We start from the raw sequence: 22,599 nt of genomic DNA, 5'->3' as shown, positions 1-22,599 counted from the left end.
TATAAAGAACAAAATATAAAAAAAATATTGGGGTGTATACTTGATAACTTTAAGTTTATTTTTAAGAAATATTCAATAGACAACTTTATTTACAAAACAGGAAAACCTACAAAAAAAACTGATCAAAAATGGGGTTCGACTCAAGTATAAGGTAGATATTGACTTCAAACTCTTATAGATTCACAGTAAATGTTGTTAGTAATAATTTATTGAATTTTTATTAAATTGATATTACAGAAAAAGTAACTCTAACCCGATTTCTAAAGTGATCTGACAAAACATTTTAAAGACATGGGTGCAGAATTTTAAAGGATTTTGTAAAATGCTTAAAAATTTTGCTTTTTTGAAAAAAAAATAATAACTTTAAATCTCTTACAGTTGAAACACAAAATGGCTCTTTAACTTTTAGATATTTTCTAAATCTATAAAATCTCTTAAAGTTAAAACACAAAACGGCTTTTTAATTTTTATGTAGATATTTTCTAAATCTATAAAGTAAACTTCTAACAACATGTTGTTTAAAATGTTGTTCTATTGTGAATATAAATTTGTACAATTTCAATATTTTTAATATTAAGTTCCAGTTATTGTTTAAAAAACATTTGATAGATTGCCTTCAACCTGCAAACGAAAATCAGGTGAGTTTGTTCAAGTATTGATTTAAAAATGTTGTATTGTGAGGTTGCGAAACACGTTATTAATAAAAGTCAATGTTTGCCTTGTAAATATAATCAAAGGACTTAAAAATCACAAAACATTAAGCCAAGGGCTTTTTTGGCTCAAAGAATTTTCAAACTTCAAATTTCCTCTATTTAGAAACCTTTGTTGACTTAGTGCCAGTGTTAGAAATGTGAACAATTTGTTATTTAATAAAGTTGGATGCATAAACCTTAAATATATTTGAAAGTATTTGAAAATATCAAAAGTCTAAACTCTCTAAACCAGCCCCGCAAAATGAACCACACCTATAAAATAGGCTACATCCATAAATAAACCCAAATCCGTAAATTATTCAATGCCACAAAATAGAACAGTCCCACAAAATAAGTCTTAATCACATATTAGGCCAGTCTTGAAAATAGAGTTCTACCCTCAGTTGAGTCACTACCGCAATACAGGTTAGAAGAATTCCAAAATAGCAACGAGGGCCCAAAATTTGGTTGAGTCCAAATTACAAATAGGATCTTAAGCCCAAATTAGATTACTCTGATAAATAAAGGCACAAAAAAGTAACGACCACTTAATACAGGCCACAAGCAGGAACCCCAAGATGGGTACTTGGAAAACATCAATGCCCTCATTTGGTATTTCCAATATACCAATATATAAATAAAAAGATGATCATTAAATCATACTATACCAAGATTTTTTTTAAATAAAAAAGTGTACCTATTTAATTTAATAATAACCTTTGCTTTTTTACATATTTTTTCTCCGTTTTGAATATCAACAGATAATATTTGAATATTTCATTACAATTTTTGAAATACAAAAAAAAATAATGTTATTCTAATTTAACTACAAATAAAGTCTTTTACAATATTTTTGTTGTGGTATTTATTTTATTACTGTTTACTTATATATGTATATCTGATCCCGTTACAAAAAGAAAATTAAAAACATAACATCCATTCGTTTCGAGGGAAGAAGTTCGGAAGCCGGAATTTTAAACATAGGTTTTCGATGGTTTGATTTTTTCGATCCTGTAATTTTAGTTATTGCCGTTGTGAATTTTATAATTTAGTTTTCCTGTAAAATTAGTACATGACAAAATGTACTGCTTTGGCAATGAGTGCAAGTATGTTACTTTTTAATGCTCTTCATTTAAAAGTAAAGTTTTTAATTTCAGAACACTCGCATTTTGAATTTTTATAATCTTTCCAAACTTTATTTCAGACATGGTGAAGAATTAAGATTAAAATTTTTATTAAATCCTTTTTATTTTTTTATTCTCATTAAGTTGGCAGCTTTCCATGTGAATGGTCCTTGTGTAACTTCTTAATATAGATTTCATTCTTTGATCACCAAAACAAAAGGAGTTAACAGATTTAATTTATGAAATTAATGAAAAGGATGCATTGTGTATCTTATATGTAAAAAATTAACCAATATCTAAACTATCCAAATATTTATATATTTGTATTAAACGACATTTTAAACTCAGGATTTTGGATGTTAAAAGGTTTTAGGAATATTTCTTTTTCAACTTCTCAACAATTAAATAATTAAAATTTGATATATTTTTTTCACACACTGTACTTTTGTAAAAATAAATATGATTTACAAATAGAAATTCTTGATGTTTTCTTAAACTAAATATTGTATGATCTTATTTTAAACGTACATACATATAAAATATTTTAACATTTTTGACACATGGTTATTTTTGATATGGAATTCACGATATTTCTCCTTATTACTTAAAATAAAAGGTTTTTAACATCTTGACACACTAAATGACTACATTATTTTTGACTCAAAAAAAAAAAACTATCCAACAAAATCAAAACAAATGATTAATACAAAAAATACAACAAAGGACATGTAAACAAAATTAAACAAAGATTAGGTTACTTATTTTTAAAGGTCATTTATTGGAATGAGCGTTAGCGATGTTGTTCATTAACAACTTTATCATTAAACGAGTCTAACGTAATGCAGATAAACACATATTGTTATAACATATAAATAAATAACAAAATATTAACGAAAAAACAGGAAACTTAACGAAATTTAATTTTTTTTAATAATTACAAGGTATCACTAGCCGGGATATTGGTGACTGAAGGGGACCTACCTCTCACTATCGGGAGTTTCACGATCAATCCGGGCATCTACGGTCCTATCATGATGATCGGCACTCTCGTAGATGCCCTCATCATCTTGATGCAGATGCGTATGCGACGAGTGATGTGATGAATGTGGACCATGTGTGGCATGGCCATGGGCATGAGAATGATGCGTATGATGGCCAAAAGCATGAGGTGAGTGTGATTGATGAGGATGTCTACTAGTTGTTGGATGCCTATACCTTCCATAAACAAAGCGACTCTCTTCGTCGGAGCGCGGGCGACAGCTTCTGCTGTAAGACGGATGTATTGTTGCAGTTTTCTGTGATTGTGCTAATTGTTGGTTGGAGCTGGAAAATTTTGTAAAATCAAAAAACACGCACATCAAAAGATGATTTATGACTTCTTCCAATATAGAAATAAAATTACAAACATCTATACATTAACTTAACATAAAAACAACAAAATAACAAAAAAATTAAATTAAAAAAAAAAACATTTATATAATATGTTGGTATAAGTATAGAAGAATATAACTAACCCTTGCGAGGATTCACTACAAGCAGCGGAACTATCTAATCTATAATGGCGGTCGGCTTCCGTTTCGGACATTCGATTGTCCTCGGAGCCACTAGGGCTCATATGCCTAACTGAATGATGCTCTAATTGTCTAATTAGATCTTCTAGGTTTCTTATTCGCAGCGGGCCGGTCGCTGGAGCATCATCTTCATCGGGCAGATGGTGCTGCGATCGGTGATGATGCAATATTGCACCGGCCTGGGGCCCCTCCACCAGCACCGTGTGTGGTTGATTTATGTCGCAAATATTCTCTTTGGAACCGGACTTTGAGCTGCTGCGCTTGTATTCGCCATAGCTGAGCTGTGACGTTGAGCACTCTTGGAGTGTTTTGCGGAGCATCTCTTCGCTGAGGCTACCACTGCCCACAGGAGTGTTCCCAGCACCTGTACCACGATGTGAAGCTGCATTTCGTAGAGCTTCCAATATATCCTCGTGGTAGCCATTAAGGCTTTTCAGGGTTCGCTCAACTTCAGACACTGCAGCACCAGATGCTGTTGCTGCTGCCAGCGTGCCATCTTGTTGAGCAATTAGTTCCAGGTTATCAGATTGACCGTCTTCCCATTTGTTCGCTTGATCACCAAGGACCAATCCATATCCATGCTTTTTCAGTATTCCTTTTTCTGAAATATCAGGATATGAAGAGTGTTTGTTTTCTTTTCATTTTTTGAAGTGAAATATTATAGATTCTTCATTCCAATGCATGATTTTCCATCTAACTGTACCTATAGTTCTTATATTTTCTTTAATATTCGAATGCCTATAAATATTAAGTAAGCTTTTCTATATGCATTTAGGAAGTCTTGACAGGTTAAGCAAAAATACACACATTTGGTATTAGTTTTGGGAAAAACACGCAATGAAATCTATTATTTGTATCTATTATGATTATAAAAATGTTAATAGCAGGTACATTGATTTACAGTTCTTAATATATAATTTTGAAATACACGGGGTCAAAGTTAATTTTATTGCATAAGAACTTACCTGAATGTGCCTGATCTTCTTCGCTACTTGCAGTCAATCGTCTGACCTGTGGAGTCTTGTGATCTCTGTAATATAATAAAAAAAAATATTTAAAAAAATCCCTATACTTAATATATACTTAACCTATATAGGTTTTCACTAGCTTGCTTGACCAACTTACCTAAATCCGGTTTGATTTTGATACATCAATTTGCTAGATCCATCCAATGAAACCTCTTCCACCGAATGATGATTAGCTGCGTTTCCAGCCTTGGCAATGGGCTTTTTCAAATATGGCGGATCATACTTCAATGTGGTTGTCTTCCTCCTGATTTATTTCGGGGAGTTTTTCATTTGATTTTTCGTTTTGTTTGTTTTTATGAGTTATTTGTTTTTTTTTTGTTAATTATTTTTATTTTTATATTTTTTTGTTTGATTTTATAAACAATTTAGGTTAAATTATCGTTTTTTTTATTGGTTTTGTTTTTGTTTCGATGAGAAATGTTTTATGAAAATTTAATAAAAGTGAATTTGTTTAGAAAATAGTAAATAATTAAATGTAGTTTTTTTTGAAAATAATAAATTTAAAAAAATAAAAAAACAATAAACAAATAAATAAATTTTGTAGACTAATAATAATATTATATATATTTGTTTTAAATATATAAATGAGTAATAGTGTTGTGTGTAAATGTTGTTATGTGAATGATGTGTGTTTTTTTTTTAATAAAGATGTGTTTTTTGTTTATAAAATGGAAAACATTTTTTTAACTATAAAAAGTCAACATGACAAAATACAAAAAACAAGGTGAGAAATTGTATATATGTATATAAATGAAGTATGTTTTGTAATTTTATATTGTTTTGTTAAATATACACATATATGTATGTATGCATATATAGTTATATATATATATATTACGCAATAATGATATAAAAAATGCCAAAGAGTTGATCATACATTTAGACAGTAGTTGAAGTTTACATAATAGCACAGAATAACTTTTTACACACGCAACACAATATTATGCATACACAACACATCACATTCATCAACCAACAATAATTTTTTAATTGAAAAATTTGTATTGGTTGTAAGTCAAATTAAAATTCATTTTATATTGTATTCATATAATTAGTTCGAAAATGTTTGTTGTTTTTTTCAAAATAAAGTTTGTACATTAAACCAATGAACCAAAACCAAAATTGTTTGAAATTTTTATATTTAAAAAAAAAATAGAAAATTGTAATGATTACAATACGTTTTACATTTGATCTTTGAGATATCGAATATTGAAAAAAAATAGTTTTTAAAAATTCAAAAAAAGGAATGACATTTTGAATTATTGAAATTAGTTCCCTTCTGGTGCAATACAATCCTATATTTGTTGTATTGATAGAAGCCAAGTTAAGAAACCAAATGATTACAAAAAAATTAAATAAAAATCTATCTGTTCATTTTTGAGAAAATTCGAATTTTCGATTTTAAAAACAGCAAATATGTCTTTAAAAAAATGAAAAAAATACGCCAGACACAAACCTGCTTGAAAACCCAATTTCCAAGTTAAAACTTAATTAACCCAATATTTTGAGCTCATATTTTTTGTTTACTTCTCTACCATCGTAATGTCATGTTTGGTTAAAATCTCAAGTTCGAAATTTTTAAAAAATGATATATTTGAAATACAGTTAGTATGTGTACTAACTTATAGGTGACATTTGCAATGAAATATACATATTTAATACCTTACACAAAATAAGCCAACTCGACGAAACATTGCATACAAATTTAAAGCTTGGTTAGCCAAATCAAGTTGCAATTTTAATTATTGGAATTCTATAACTCTTTTTTAAAAATTTACGAGTTCGGCGCATGATTAATACTAACGCAAGGGCAAATTGCAGATCGAAGACTATTAAAAAGGGTCACACAATAAAATAATATACACATGTATGTACATCCGAAAATGGTCAAACAATTAAGTTTTTTTGTTAATGCAGCAGTAGCCATGGATGGCGTGACGTGTAGTGCGTAGGATATTACTGTAATGAAAGAGGTCTGGGTTGTATCACTGCCTTTGCCACCTAAATAGGTTTATTTTCGACAGGTACTGCGTCTTGCGAGGATTTGACTAGTCCTCCAAGAGTAATTCCTGTCATGTGCTCCTTATATAAGCCTTTCGGAGTCGGGATACTAACTGTAACATTACTCACACACTTGAATGCCATCATTTTTGGTTTAAAACAATATGATTTTATTTTACTTTTATGTGAATACATATAACAATAAGATTTTGCAAATCAAGTCTCATTCTATGTGAATTGGAGCCACAGCTCATCAAAAAAACTAACAAAAATATTTGTTATCTACCAAAACAACCAAAAATCGATTTTACTTTTAAAATTAATGTAAGCACTAAAGAATAACGTTTTTGACATTGGTAAAATGTTGATAAAAGTCTTATTGACAATATTGTTATTAATATTCTGTTAAAATTTGTGGAAAAATCTATAGACGTGTACTAATGGAAGGTTATTAGTGTGGGTCGCGTCCCAGCCTCTTTTTTTTTAAACCAGCCTAGAAAGAAGTCTAGAGTGTTAACTGTAGAGATCTGGGTCTCCGAACACTGTTACAAGTAGTAAAAATACAAGATATGCAGGCTCTCGGAAAAACTCTCCTAGCGCAGCAACCAGTTTACTGGAACGTTTTGGGTTTAAAAAAGGTTTAATTTTTAAACTTCAATTTATAGCGGAGAGTGTAATTTGTACACATTTTTTAACGGCCTCTTGGGCTTTAACAAAATAACGATCGCTATTTTGTCTTAAGCGTGTTTTTCTCGTATTGATAGGTATTACCCGTGTTTTTTTTTGGAAAATCTATCAATAGTATTGTAGGATCTTACACGAATAACAAAAACAATATCCGCAGTATGGATACTACCGATAAAAGTTAAAGTAGAATCTTACTACGGATTGGTTTTTGACATTTATCTCGAATGGATCTTATGTGATTTTATTCTAAAATGTTGGTACGATTGATATTGCATTTGTATCTCGATGGCTGTGTTTGTTGACTAGTTGTGCATTTGGAATCATGTGTATTGCATTGGGGAAAAAATCAATCTGTTACTGTTGATATTATTTAGTTTTGTTAATGAAAATGGACTAACTGGGCCTATTGTGCAAGAGAAAATAATAGAAAAGATAATTAAGTTTTGCTATGTTTCAACCAAAGGTTTATCTCAGTTTAGATTAAATAAATCTTTTTGTGTATTTTCACCACACAAGAAGATTTAAAAATGGTTAAGTTTGGCAGCACTTTCTAAAATACAAATGATGTTTCCATGTTTCTTATAAAGTGAAAGTGAAATTGTTTGATTCGTGTTAAACAATGAAGAACTGAATAGTTCATCACCATATAAAAATATGCTACCGACTCCTTGTGAATTTTTTTAATTTGATTAAAACAAAACTATATTTTTTGTGCAAAATAATGGAAATAAACAGACCATAATGCATTATCTGTTAAACCAACTCCTCCACACAGATTTTTCTTCACAAATTTAGACTCGATTCCGGTCGGGGAATCAAGCTCATTTCAACTCGATACAGATGTATAAAGAATTGAGGTGAGCTTCAAGCTCGCTTCAACACCACATGTTAATGTCGTAGTCTACGTACAAACCACCTTCTTGAAATTTTATTTTATTTCAAATTGTTTGGTTAAAACTCTGAAATCGATTATCACCTTCCACAGACGTATTTCCTTGATTTTGATTAATTATTAAAAATCAGCTTACCCGATTTTACACCTGGTCTAAATTTCGCTATTTTTTTTTGAATTTTTTGGTAAATTATTCTGCGAAATATCCAATTGTATCAACTTTCAAATATAAAAACTGGACTACTGCGGATCGTTTTTTTTTTTAATTTCTTACTGTACTATATATGGAATACCAAAAAAACACGGCTATTGTAGATCCTCAACCCTTAACAGTTTAATTTTACCACTCCTTAAAAATATTTTATACCTTTACATTTTTGGGCCGTAATAGAATCATAACGGAGTGTCGCAGGCTTAGCAATTTTCGATAAATAAAAATCAATTTAATAGTTCCATAGTTTTTGTTAACGTATAATTTTTGAAACATACTCAAGTGGATGATAGTTTAAAGTCTAATTGGCTATACAAACATTTTATTTTAAGCGACATGAATACACTGTTGGTAAATATACGCTTTCTGATGCTACAAATAACTCTTTAAGCTTTATGATGCCTAGATGTAAGAAGAGAGAATATTGAAAAAAAATTTGAATTTATTTTCGGAAGAAATTTAAGCCGTGTAAATATGTATGAACATCAATATAATGTTTGCTCGCATACATATGAGTATATGTGTATTAAAATTATAGCAGATAATGTTTTTTTGATATGAAAATTTATTTGTTCAACTTTTGAACCCTGAGTATGAGGCGTGTGTCTCATGAAATGAGTTCACTTCCAATAGTTATTAATTTCGCCCGGGGTATGAGATACATGCATCTATCTGAAGAGGCCACGTGTGAAGGACCTTAAGTAGGTATAAGCTTCTTTTCATATTTTGCAAAACATACAACATGCGTAATGTACCTGCATAAGTACATATGTATGTTTTCAGCTTGAAAAATAAGAGATTGAAAATTTATTAAAAGACACTGCAAACAAAATGGTAAATTAATGGAAACTCATATTATATATGTACGAACATTTCTTGTCTTATACATGGAAGTAATATTATGGTAGATATACGCGAGTAATTTTTATCTGAAAAAGTATCTACCAACTATATTAATAATCAGATTTACTTGTGAGTGGTATTTTAAAGGAGAGGTAAACATCTATATGAACTTTCGAATTGGGAATAAAGTTATTATACATATTTATTCAGTACTTTACCTAAGAGGTACTGTAATGAAATATTTAAAACAAATCCTATTTTATTCATTAAATGTTCAAAATATAGGCTTTATTGTTTGTTTCAAGGGGTTGCTTGAGATGGTTTGTTCAAACTAATTTCGAGTTCTGCCAGTCACTCCATTTTCAAGACTCATGGTTTTACAGATTATTTAATGTGTTTTATAATGGAGCTTTGCTTAAATAAATATACATATGAACGCAAACGCTATTAAAACAGTGTTATTCATAACACATTTTAACCTTCAAACCAAATATCGCACTATTAAAATTTGAGGCACTTATTTTAACAACAAATAGTTCGGCCGATTCTAGCCTATGTCATGTGATTCTGTTCCTCTAAATCTGTTTGTTCGCAGAAGTGTTTCATGATAGTGTGGAACTAGTGTAGAAGTAACTGGTGTTTAAGTCCATTCAGCCGTTGCAAGATTGGGTGTACGACAATTCAACATCCAAAATTTAAAAGACTTAAAAAGAAACAGTATAATTTTATTTACATCGCGTTATTATCTTTATATCATTATTTTGAAGATTACAAAACGATTTTTTGTGTGTTTTTTTTTTAATCTTACAATGCCCTTTTTTTTGAGTTGGTCTTTTTGACAACTGTCACTTGATTAATGCTCAGTTTGGTTTACTATTTGAAAGTAAGTAGATGAACAAAGTTTGTAAATCGTGCAAATTTATTGACAAAAAAGGCTGGGATGCGAACCACACTTATGACATTCCGGTTCTTCTAAGACCTTAACAATATATTAAAAAAAATATTTTTTGTGAGACAATATAAATTTAAGTCAATATCTTTCTTTATTTTCATAATACTTGAACTGAAAACCATTTCCTTTCTGTTTTTGTGGTTTTCGTGTTTTTGTTGGTTTTCGTGTTATGTTTTTGATTCGGTATTTCTAAAAATAACTAAATGTTAGCAACAATATTTTGCATATGATAACATAGCTTTTGTTTTCGTATCTCTTATTGTTTATGAAATTTTTAGTCGAAAACCATCTTTTTTTAAGTTCTGAAGTATTTTTAGAAAGTTTGTATTTGCTTTAATAACAAAATAAAGATTTTATTTTTCTTTAACTATTAGTTTTTGTTAACAACAACATTTTGCATAAAATTAAATGAATGCCTTCATTTATTCACGAGATATATAGAATCGAACATCAATTTTTACCAAGTGTGAGTTGTGTTTTTAGTAGATTTAAATTATCATGAAAAAGCTGAGTGTCCGATTTTTATAAAAGTTAAATTGAATTTCAAAAACAATATTTATTATAAGATGAAATACGTTTGAAGCGAAATATAATTTGTACCAACTTTTAATTTTTTTATAATAAGCACACACTCAAGGGGATATTACTACCTTTATTATGCAGAGGCACAATGTGAGCACTAGGAAGAGGAGAGAGGGTTTAAAAGTAGATGTCGGTGCACATTGGTTTCGAATATCTGAATATTCCACATTCGCGTAGTAAGTCTAAAAAACTAATCTCTGTATTTGACAATATGGCCGAAGTTGGGCTAGAGGGTATACTGATGGGCATTCCTAGAAGCGCGAGTATTACGGTTGAACTGTTTAAAGGGAGGAATGAGGGTCAGACAAGAGACCTTACTACGATGGTCAAGGGAAGTAAATGAACTTATCATCTATCAATTTAAATGCTCTACGTTCAGTACTATCCAAAAGGCTTAAATAAGTTGCAGGAGCATCAGCCCAGAGATGGGAATTATTCCCAAGCTTTGGACGTACGTAATGTCTTGTAGATAACAGCCAGATCAGAGGGGGTGAACATTTCTTGCATCGCGTAGGGAAACCCAAACACCTTGCCGCTTTTTTGGCGACATCGCGTATGTGATCATTCCACAAAAGGGTGTTGGTTACACACATACCGAGAATCGAGAATATCGAGGTGTTCTCATTGATGCAAGTGCGATCCATGGATAATGGCAATGGGGGTATATCTCGCTTAAACGATAGAAGACATCATCACGTTTTCGAAGCATTAAATTCCACGCGGTTTTTTTTATCCCCATTGAACAATGCTGTTTAGGTCGGAATTTAATGAGCTTATTATATTTTGTCATTGCAGTTCCACATCCGAAGAAGAGGGATGTGATTCTGAAAACGAATATGAAAATTTAAGAGTACTATCGTCAGCAAAACAATATATTGGATTAGATTTTTGCAGACAGGAGATCATTAATAAAAATGAGAAAGAGTTTTGGAGATAGAACAGAGCCCTGTGGCACACCAGCATTTATTTTATGGTTTTCAGACTTGAATTCATCCAATACTACTTGTATTGAACGATCCGAAAGGTAATTACTAATCCAATGAAGCAGGGATTCATGCAAACCCAAAGCACGCGTTTTTGATAAGAGCGCCCGATGCCAAACCCTATCAAACGCTTTTGAAATATCAAGTGCAATAATCTTAATTTCTCCAAAGCGGTGTAAAGATTTGCTCCACTGTTTAGTGAGATGAATTAATAATATTTTTTTAATTTTTTTTATTTAACCTTTGCTTCGATTTTTGTAAAATTTTTACAAGATATCAAAAACGTTATTTTTAGTTGCACTAAATTATTATTATTATTATTATAATTATTGGAGAATGGAGAATGGAGGAGAAGATATAACGACGAGCTGTACGGGCTGTACAGCGACACTGACCTAGTTAGCAGAATCAAAGTCCAACGGCTTAGATGGCTAGGTCATGTAGAGCGGATGGACATCAACGCTCCAGCCCGGAAGGTCTTCGAATCCAATCCCGAGGGACGGCGCAGTAGAGGAAGACCGCGACTCAGGTGGCGCACCCAGGTGGGAGAATACCTCAACCAACTTGGCGTGCGAAACTGGAGACAGCTAGCTAGGGACCGAGCTGGCTGGAGACGCTTGTTGGTTGAGGCCCAGGTCCGCCCCGGACTGTAGCGCCACCTTAAGTAAGTAAGTAAGTAAGTAAATTATTCTAAAGGTAATATCATTCTTTGTTCCTAAGATACTCGAGGTGAAAAATATTTATTTTTTAGTTTATCGATTTTAACTTAAAGTAAAATGGGTCCCTACTTGTTTTTGACTTAAAAGTTGCGAGATTTGGTTACCTGTCTTTATAAAAAAAAATAAAAAAAAATTAATTATGTATTTACGCACAAGCAAACATTTTCGAACAATTTTTGGTATAAAACATTTTTTGACTTACAACAAAAAAATATACATTATAATAATTTTGTCTTTTTTATATTACACAAACATGCACAGTTCATAACGCATGTTAGCAAGCAATATTAATTAAATTACATATACCAAAGTAATATATAGACCAGCTCCTTCAATATGTCCAATGTCAGACATTTGCGTTGTTAATGTTCTTTTGTTTATTATTTTTTATGATTTTATTATTATATAAACGTATATTTATATAAAAGGTCACAATTGCGAAGAAGCATAGGTATCCTATATTCTCTCTAAGGATTTTGTTTTTATAAAAAATGGATATATGAACAATGAAATATGATTGATGGTGATATTATATTATATTTAAAAATGTACATATAAAAATGGTACTGTGAAAAATGATGTTTTTGAGATTCTATAAAGGCGATAAGGGTGAGACGATAATGTTATGCTGTTTATGTAGGTTAGATTTTTCTTTTACTTATGTATATTTTTTTCTTTAACTTTATATGTATTTTATTAATATTTTGAAGTTTGGAATTTAAATTTCTTTTTTGTTTTTAACTTTTATTAATATAAGTCGACGATTTCACATGACAAATATAGTACATAGTACATATATTTGGGTATATGATATGTTCTACATATTGTCATGCGTTAACCATATACACAATACACAAACAAAACCAATCTAATTGTGTTTAATGTCTGTATAGAGGTATTTTGTTACAATGTGATCCCGTACAAAGCACCAGCACGAACTCAAAGCCAGTATATGTAAATGTTTTACATCGTTTAAATAAGGATTTAATTCCTTTATTTATTATTTTTCAATGTTTTTTTTTCATATAAAACTATATACTTTATCTATATGAAAAATATTAAATTATATAAAACTCAACTAAAATATCTAATCACGCGTGCCGTATTATAGCTCCCCGGTCCGTTTTGCAAATACATCTTATTAAACACACATTCAATTTAAATATAAAAATCAAAAACTTTCATGAAACTGGGATTAAAAATAAAATAAACTTAAAACATTTTTGAAAGGAAATCGCATTATGATTTTTTTTCGAATTAAATTTTACACAAGACATTTTTTGTGCAAAGATCTAGTTTTAGAATAAAATTCAATTGAAAAAAAATCCCTGTATTGCTATCATTTTTTTATTAAACAGTTTTTTATAAAGTTAAAACTTTTGCGATAAGAACACTTTTTCAAAAACTATCAATAAGTATTGAAAAGAGTGGACACAAATTATTTTAGAAGTTTTCCAGGTCAATCTTGGAATTTTAAGTGTCTAAAAGACTTGCAATGAATAACTAATGTGTGATTTGATAACCTTAGAACCAAAGGTATTTCGTTTTATTTTGAAAAGCCCGCCATTTGTATTGCTGTCATCTTTTTTCATTTGACAAGTAAAATTTACGTCATTGCCATAGATGTTATGATAAAAGTATTGGAATTGTCAAAATTTTAGAGTCACATTTCGCAAGACTTAAATTTTTGAACTGTCGTAAAGCATTTTCTCGGATGATAAAAGTGAAAACTGGTGAAAAATTTGAGCTAGTGATTCGAGAAATCGAAGATAATTGAGACAATTGTTAACGAAAACCTTTTGTTTTTAAGTATTCCTTATCGATCTTTGGAATTAGAAATTCCACAATTCGTTCTAGTCTATAGACTTTTTCAAAATAAAATTTAAATAATCCGGATTTTCATCGAAAAATCTTGTTCATTTTAGAAACCCATGTAGCAATTACAAAGCTAGGTGAAACTATCGCAATTGATGTTCAGAAGATCAAAGAATGATTACTAAAAATTCATCTTTATTCACTGCTTAGTATGGTTTTTGGATTAGCGGTGCCTTAGTGCCTCGTAGACGACCGACTTTAATTATCAACAAGACGGAGGGTGACGGTGACGCAACGCTACGTTCCACATAAACAACGAAACGATCGCAATTGTACATGAAAAATGTCCTGGCCGTCGAATTTTTCATAGATATGAGCACAATTTACCAACGAGGTTTTGTGATCAAACATCTTATGACTCTTTTTTTTACCACAAGAAAGATAAGGTCTATACTATAATTTTCCATAGTCAATTCAAGGCCACAAAGATTTATATTGATATTATATTGATATTGATATTGTGTAAATATAGCCGCTTGTTTTCGAATTGGTTAGGAAAATTTCACGAGAAAGATATAGTGATACGACCGTAGCTGTGGTGACCATTTGGCTGGAGACATATTTATATACATTGTATCCCTTCCTCTGAAGATAAAATTAAGTCTAAAATATTTTGGTTTTTAATTTTAGAATTGGTTTTAATAATTTAAATAAAATTATCAGTTGAACATTTAAAGCCACAAAGCCAAAAACTAGGCTCAAGTATTCTGAATGTAATCCCAGCTCTTCTCTCTACTCTACATGAGTCACATATACTTCACATAATTAAAAATTTCAACTTTTTATTATTACAAGCTATATACGAGTACTTAACTTTCTTGTACAATAGTTGAAATTAATGTATTAAATTACTTTGACAATATTCTTATTTTATTATTAACTTATGACTGAATAGTTAATGATCAGAAATAAATTTCAATTCGATAAGGTATCGTCCTATAAACGCCAATGACGAGCAGTGCAAAGACAGGGCTGACGGCTATCTGTTGTAATGCATTTAGAAGCGCAAAAGTACCAGCTGCGTCTTTATAAAACTAGCATCGAATTGTGACCCTTAGTTTGTCATAACCTTTTAAAAAGTGATTTCCTTCATTAATATCTGCAAATGTTAAACCGGAAGACTTTTTAACAAACTCCTTAATTACAATATTTTATTGAATATTTTTCAAAGCAACTATTGTTAAGTATTGCCAATTTAATGGAACACAATGGCTTTCAAGTCCCAAATTTGTATAGGTAAAAAAAACTTTGTTTTTGACACAAATGTGGATACATTTCCTTTAATGAAAAATTCTTAATTGAAAATGAAAAATATTATAATTTATTCGTTGCATAAAGCATCAATTCTTTTATTATAATAAAGGTGGTAAGTATTGTTCAAAATATCTAGATAAAATTTCATAAATATTATATGTAGATATGCTATGTACCGTTTATGGTACTCGATGTCATCGTACGTTCCTGTGCTGGAGGTAAAAGTTTCTGGATAGGCGAGGCAGATAGAAGTACATACCTACTAATTGAATTTCGAACGAACAAAATTTCACAGAAAACTTTTTAATTGAATATTGATTTCTCAGGACAAACAAACAAAAAATTTTAAATCATTGCAGAAAATTGCAGCTCTTAATTGTTTAATAAAAAGGCATGAAAATATAATAATATAAAAAAGGTGACTTTTAAACAGGCAACAAAGGAATGGCCATCGAAATATTTATTAAATGTTACATTGAAGTCAATTTATGATTTTTCATGACTCGAAGGTGCAAATAAATGTATCGACTATCGACTCACACTGAACTGGTCGATCATGCCTCTTCATTATTTATAATTCTGTTTTGCTCTGTACTTCAAGACGTTTAATTGTCATGAATATGATATTTATGTATATTAATAATAAATACAGATCAAAATATCGTTCAATCAATTTTAACCAATTCTGTAGTTAAAATGAAAGAAGAATATTTATTTATGGCCACTTTGTAATCAGTTGTGTTGAAACAGCCGAACGTATTCAAGTTCTTTAAGGTATCTGTTCAAACAAATTTTTACATATGTACTTAAAATTAAAGTTGAAAAATGTTCAATAGCAATTCATGTGAAATTAAAGAAATAAAAGTGTTGCCGAAAATATTCACATACATTTGTTGATTTGATAGGGGCAAATTATGGATCTCATTATTTTTCAAAATTGAAACCAATCATTAACATTTTTTTGGGAGGCCATTTTTGGTAGCTATCGTTAAAAATGTATGTCATTGAAAAAAAATTCTTGATTAAAATCCACCGAAAAATTTGTGCGAACAGAAATCTGTCATTGGATTTGTGGGAAGGTAGAACATAAATCTGTGGAACGATACGTTTAACAGAATCACCTGTTCCGGAAATCTGTGGAACGATACGTTTCACTGTTTAACATAAAGAATCAGCTGTTCAGGAAAATGGCTTTCCGTCCGGAAAACAGAAAAATAACTTCAATATCTTCAATAACATGTGATTAACATATAATTTGCATTTATAATTAAAGGAAAACACAGTCAAATATCTATTGAAAAAATTTGTTCGGATTGATTTCTATGATATCTATAACAGTCCCTTAGATTTTATTGCTGTTTGGTATCAAAGAAAAATTTATTTAGAAAGAGCGAAATTATTTCCTCTCTTTCATATGCTTGAGTTTCAAAATTTCTTTCAATCTTTGGATCAATGAAAAATCAAGATTTGTACAAGACCTTTCTAGTGAAATTAAAATTCGTGTTTTTGTTTGTGACTGATATGATCATAACCTCAGAATAAAAATTCAAACATTATGCGATTTTTTTCAAGATTAAAATGGTTGTTGTTATAGAATAAAAAAAACTTACCTTCAGATAAAATATTAAATATTAATAAAACAAAGTTAAATAAAAACTAGTAATAACAAAATTAATACAGTAAATCTAGAACATAATAAAAACCAACTAAACAATTCAAGTTTTAAGAAATCAAAAAATATAAATAAGTAATATTCAACAAACACTCAAAACTTTATCACACACTTATAAATCATTTTGAAGCATACACAAATTTGTACTAATTGTTCAATTATTGTTTTCATTTTTTTGGTCTATCTATGTTTTGTTAAGTAAATCAAACAAAAAAAATATAAATTGTGTTTTTTTTTTTTGAGGAATAGTAAAATTCTTGTTTTTTTACCAAAACTATTCACATAGCAGTTAACAGTCACAATGACGACAAAAGTAGTAATGAAAAATTTTCTTTTCTTCACAATATTATTATTATTTAATAATAAAAGACTTTTTTTGTATTAATTACTTAGTTTTTGAAATTTTTTGTTTTTGTCCAAAGTAATTTTCTCATCTTTTTCTTCTCTCTGCTTGCTGATGTCGAAAAATATAGTCACAATTTTCTTTTTTTAATTTTAATTGTAATTGTTGTACGTGTTAAATTTTTTCTAAATGTCAAATTCTGTACTAATACATGAGCTTGATAAATTAAAAAAAAATTATAATATCATAGAGGTTTTTGTTTAAGGGTCTATGTCTATCTAAGGTAAATTTGAGATTTTGTTTTTTTTGGGACGAGTTCAATAGAAACAAAAAACCCATCTGTTCGAATGACCTCGCTTATTGAGGAACTTTTGTAATAATTATGTGAAATTTTCGTTGAATACAAACTTTAAAATTTCCATTGAACCCGATTTTAACTATACACTTCGGTTTTGCAGGGAAACACTTGAGTAAAAGTATGGTTAAGCAATGGACAAAGAAAATTAGGAGGGCATTGGTTTTTATTAAAGAATTATAAAGCTCGTTGCGCTACCGTAAATCTACATTGTTTGGACGGTATATTTATAACTAATACAATAATTGTGTTAATAAATTATTCGAAATATAAGAAAATTTGTTTGATTTAATTATTGTTATTATTTTATTGATATTTGTCTCGATTTACTAGAAAAAATATGCGTCAAGACAAGGTGTAATGGTCATCTTCTGATAAGCCAACCCATTTCATCGGGGCGAAACGAATATATGAACACTTTTATGCTGGGTTATATTTATTTTCATGATTTTGAATCATAATTATTAACATAAACAATACGACTGTTAACAGTCAAATATTTTTTCTTTATTAGTCAAAAAGGCTGAGTTTTTGAAACAATTAGATGTTGTTCCCCTATCGACCTTTTTACAGCATTGAGCATTCAGAGTCTCTCAAGCGAAATCTTGCCTAATATCATTTTCCATTAAATATTTAAAAAAAAACTAATTTAGTTTTTCTTAAATTTCATTTAAAAATCAAGATAATTTTCCTTGAAAGTAAGTGAAAATATCCGAAATAAATGGTGGTCCAACCATAAAGCACGATGTTAACGTGAAATTGTTTGCCCAATATTTATTTTAATTTTTGTATTGGCCAAATTAATTCAAGGTACATAAATTAGCAGTGCTTTACGATTGTTGAAAGGGCTTATGTGAATGGGCTCCACTTCAGAATGCACTTCGTTAATTTTTGGGCATCATAATTGACACAATTTGATCTCATTGGATGCCGATGCATCCACAAAGAGTGCTAAGGTAATCGGGCCATACATTTTTGAATATGAAAAGTGGCCAAGAAGTTACCGCGTGTCATTTTGTTAAAAAATTGGGGATATGAAGCTGGAAGCTGGTGCAATATGTCACACAGCCAGGAAATAATGGTCGTGGTTATGTCAATTGGCCACCGCGATAATGTAATTTGATACCTATCGACCATTAAAAAAGAAAAAGTACTCGTGCATGAGCCAAGAACAATTTGCTGGCTAAAGAATGAGATAATTCAGAAAATTAACGCCATTTAAGGTCTTTTAAACACCTTTATTGATGAATATATTTACCATCGGATAGAGTTGTGCAAGCACAGATGTGGCTTTAGATTTTTCTATCATAACACTAGTAGGCAAGGTTTTTTACTTGGCAGTAAAATTGCACTTTTCCAATGGGTTTTGATGGCCTTCATTCAAATCCGACTTCAAAATTGATGAATCACGTCAGGATTTTGGGGTATTTAAAACTTCGATAAATTTAGGAACCAACTTTTTTTTAAATAAAATCCTTGATGGTTTTCAAAATCTGTGTATAATTCCTTTCTTAAATATTCAACTGAAATATTTATATTATTTCATACATGTAGTATTCGAAAAATCTTCACAAGTTGTTAGATTTCACCAGTCTTACAAACATCTAAATGAAACTCTAAACGGTTTTTTATCAGTAAAAGGTATAACGGTATGAAAGTAAGTTTTGTTCTTGTAATGAAGTTGTTGTCCACACAATTCTATTATATTAAGTTTTTGAAATATATTTAAGAATGTAGAAAAAATGTTGAAAACCGGTATTTTTAAAACTTGAGAGAAAGTTAAAAATGAAGTTTTGATTCGAAATCGGCACACAAAATTGAATCCAACATGCATGTTTTAAAACTATGAAAGCATAAAATTGAGGGTTTTCTCAAAACTTCATAAATTGTCTGAACGATTTAATTTGTATCTAGCAGAGAGAGCCAGAAAGATTTATGTTGCAAAACCATTGTACAATTTATTGCTAAGATATATTTTGAGTTAAAACTTAGCCTTAGAAACACCGAATTTGGTAGTTTTTAGCATTGTTGAAGGGAGATATTTTTAAAAACTGATGTGATAGAAAAATTCAAAGGCAAAATTTGAATTTATGTCATCTCAATCTTGTAAATTTTGTTTGTGGGAAGGAAAAACGTAATTTTGTCGACCAGTGTTATTAAGGTTCCCTGAAGATGGTAAGATCAGCTAGTTTTTTTTATCGCGAAAACAATGTAGATTTATTCAATGGATATTTTTCGTAGATAGCAACGATACAAGATGGTCGCCTGGGTAGTTAAATTCTTCTTGGGAGGGCTTACATATATATTTTTTTTCAATGTAAAGGTATTCAAGTTGGGTAAATGATAATAATTATTTTAATGTTTTGAGGGTTTTTTTTACTCTGTTAAATGTCCGAATAACGCTTTGCAAATATAAATTTGTTTACAAAAAGCGAAAAAGCGTTTAAAGAAAAATAAATGCGTTTTGTATTTATATGCAAACATTGAAATGGATATTATCTAAATGTTACGAAATTGATATAGAGCGTGCTTATATAAAATTATAAAAATAAAATTTACATGAGTTTTTGTTTAAATATCTTGTTTTTTTTTTTAATAAGCAATTTTAATGGTAATTCAAAATGAAAATATTGGAGTGTATATTCAAATTTTTTGTTGGCAAAGAAAAAAAATTTTACTGTACGTTTTATCTACACGTCATGACTACAGCAACAGAAGTAGAAAAGAGTGCTCTGATGTATATGTATAAATATTTTTGCTTTATAAACCAAACAAAACAAAAAAATGTGCATAAATAATTTATATGGTGAATTATAAATTTTTTTTAAATTATATTTAGTGTTTGTGTTGTTTGTGGTTGTGGTAGTGGTGTTGGAGTTGTGTGTAGGTATAATGAAAGCATTTTCAAGTTTATTGTCTGTTTTTGTCTTTGTACAAAAGTAAAAAATTAAATAAAAAATAAATTTAGTTTTTCTTTGTTTTTTTTTTTTTTTGTATCAACTACCTTTGTACTTTGTATTTGTTTGTTTATAGTAGTTTGTTTGAAATTAAAACAAAAAAATTAACAAATGTCAATTTCTTTCTGTTTACTTGTGAGTTTTTCTTTCAGTAATTTCATCTCTTATTTGTCTCTTTTTTGAATAATTTTCTTTCTTCTTTTTTGGAAAAAATAAAAACAATCGTTTTTCATTACTTCTTTTCAACTAACCTCAGACACAGGGAGAAGTTTCTATGTACTACAACTGACCTGTAGCACAGTGCCATCAAGGTGAATGTTACAAAAACGAACCCAACAACTGACATTAGTACACCAACTAAGAACACTGTATTTGAGCCGTGGTAGTTCTCTATACGAGTAGTTTTTTTTAATTAGTTGTTTTTTTGTTCATAGATAGTAAATAAGTTATAGAATTTTTTTAGTTAATAATAAGTTAATGCAGATACAGTTTTTTAATTACATCGAAGTAAGATACCATTTTTAAGTTGATAAAATCCATTTAAAAGGCAGCACCAGGATGTTCGGGAATATAAAAAAATTATTTAAAGAAAAATGTTCGTTATTTTTTGAAATTTTTAATTTTATTAATTAAAACTAACAAAAACTTTTAAAATATTTAATGTTTTATTTCATGTTCTAATTTTTTAACTTGTTGTTGTTGCCAATGAATTTGTATTTATATTATTTATAGAAAGTTTAATTGCAAGTAAGAAAACTTTTCTATGACAATGGTAATCCTTTAAGTTGATGTTGCTTTGGAGATCCTTACTCTGACGGAATAATATTTATTAAATTGTGTAAATGACTATAACTTATTGATATTCATAAATAATAACATGCAAGTTTTTTTTTTAAATCGTTAATTTATTTTTAATTTTCAGTTGCTTGTGATATTTTCACAGTTGCGTGTTTTAAATGTGTAACTGGGGGACTACAAATAAGAAGGAAGTTAGTTCAGTGAAATGCCATGAATTTAATAGGGTCTTCTTAAATTTAATCGTTTTAAAAACGTTTGAGTACCACAGTACCATTTAAGTTAAAAACAATTCATGATGGTGCCATTTCGACAACTCTCAATCCATAGTTTAAGACCTTAATTATGGATTAAATTAACCAGATGGTTTTTATTAATTAATTAACGTTGTTTAATTAGAATCTCTAGAAATTTTTTAAAATACTTAATAAATGTTGAACAAACTAAATAAAAATATGTGAAATTTTGTTATTTATAAATAAGTTCAGCCATTATATTACAAAAAAAATATTTTACAAGAAATTTAATCCTACCATTTCAACGTTTTTTCTTGTTTTGAAGTTTTCATTCCAAATAAATGTATCCTTTCCTCTAATAAACGACTTATTCGTGAGGATAAATATCAATAAAGTTAATCTTTAAATAAGAACCAAATGAGCTTGAATCTCATTTAAACATTGAGCTCTTTGCTTTATAGTGTTAGGTACACACAACAAAATGATATAAAATTGAGAATATCCGAAAAATATGACCTCAGTCACAATAATGTCTGAAAGGCTTTTCCTTGTAGAAATGTTGGTGACATTAAATAGATACTATTTTAATGTATTAATTTCTGTTTTTGTAAAAGAAGGGATAGAACAAATAAGCAAAAAAACATCAAATGTTTTAAGTAACTTCGTATAGAAACGGAATAAGAATGTAAATGTTATGTTAGTTAGAAAAAGTAGATACCTATCTTAGTTTTTATTTAAATAAAACTTAAATTTAAAAAAAAAATATTTTGATTTTGTAAATAAAGAAGCTTAAATAAAAATTTTGTAGACTATTACTGACAAATAGA

At 29.3% G+C, this 22,599-nt stretch overlaps 1 protein-coding gene across 8 annotated transcripts in view; it reads right to left on the bottom strand.

The window, feature by feature from the left end:
* LOC129945756 (disintegrin and metalloproteinase domain-containing protein unc-71) overlaps nucleotides 1-22,599 on the bottom strand; it is a 506,847-nt gene that overhangs the window by 9,776 nt on the left and 474,472 nt on the right. For 4 of the 8 annotated variants that reach the window (XR_008781514.1, XM_056055660.1, XM_056055659.1 and 1 more), the window contains exons 19-23: nucleotides 20,993-21,131; nucleotides 4,513-4,659; nucleotides 4,353-4,417; nucleotides 3,331-3,988; nucleotides 2,798-3,139 (exon numbers count right to left, since the gene is read on the bottom strand). Coding sequence is in view for 7 of the 8 variants with exons in the window: in XM_056055660.1 (XP_055911635.1) it covers nucleotides 2,798-3,139; nucleotides 3,331-3,988; nucleotides 4,353-4,417; nucleotides 4,513-4,659; nucleotides 20,993-21,131 (1,351 nt within the window). In the remaining variant the exon portion in view is untranslated. The remainder of the gene's footprint in view (nucleotides 1-2,797; nucleotides 3,140-3,330; nucleotides 3,989-4,352; nucleotides 4,418-4,512; nucleotides 4,660-20,992; nucleotides 21,132-22,599) is intronic. The other 4 variants (XM_056055663.1, XM_056055664.1, XM_056055661.1 and 1 more) reach the window with 4 other exon arrangements.

Source organism: Eupeodes corollae, chromosome 2 (assembly GCF_945859685.1).
Source record: "Eupeodes corollae chromosome 2, idEupCoro1.1, whole genome shotgun sequence".
Taxonomy (NCBI): domain Eukaryota; kingdom Metazoa; phylum Arthropoda; class Insecta; order Diptera; family Syrphidae; genus Eupeodes; species Eupeodes corollae.
This window is presented reverse-complemented; position numbering and strand designations above follow the sequence as displayed.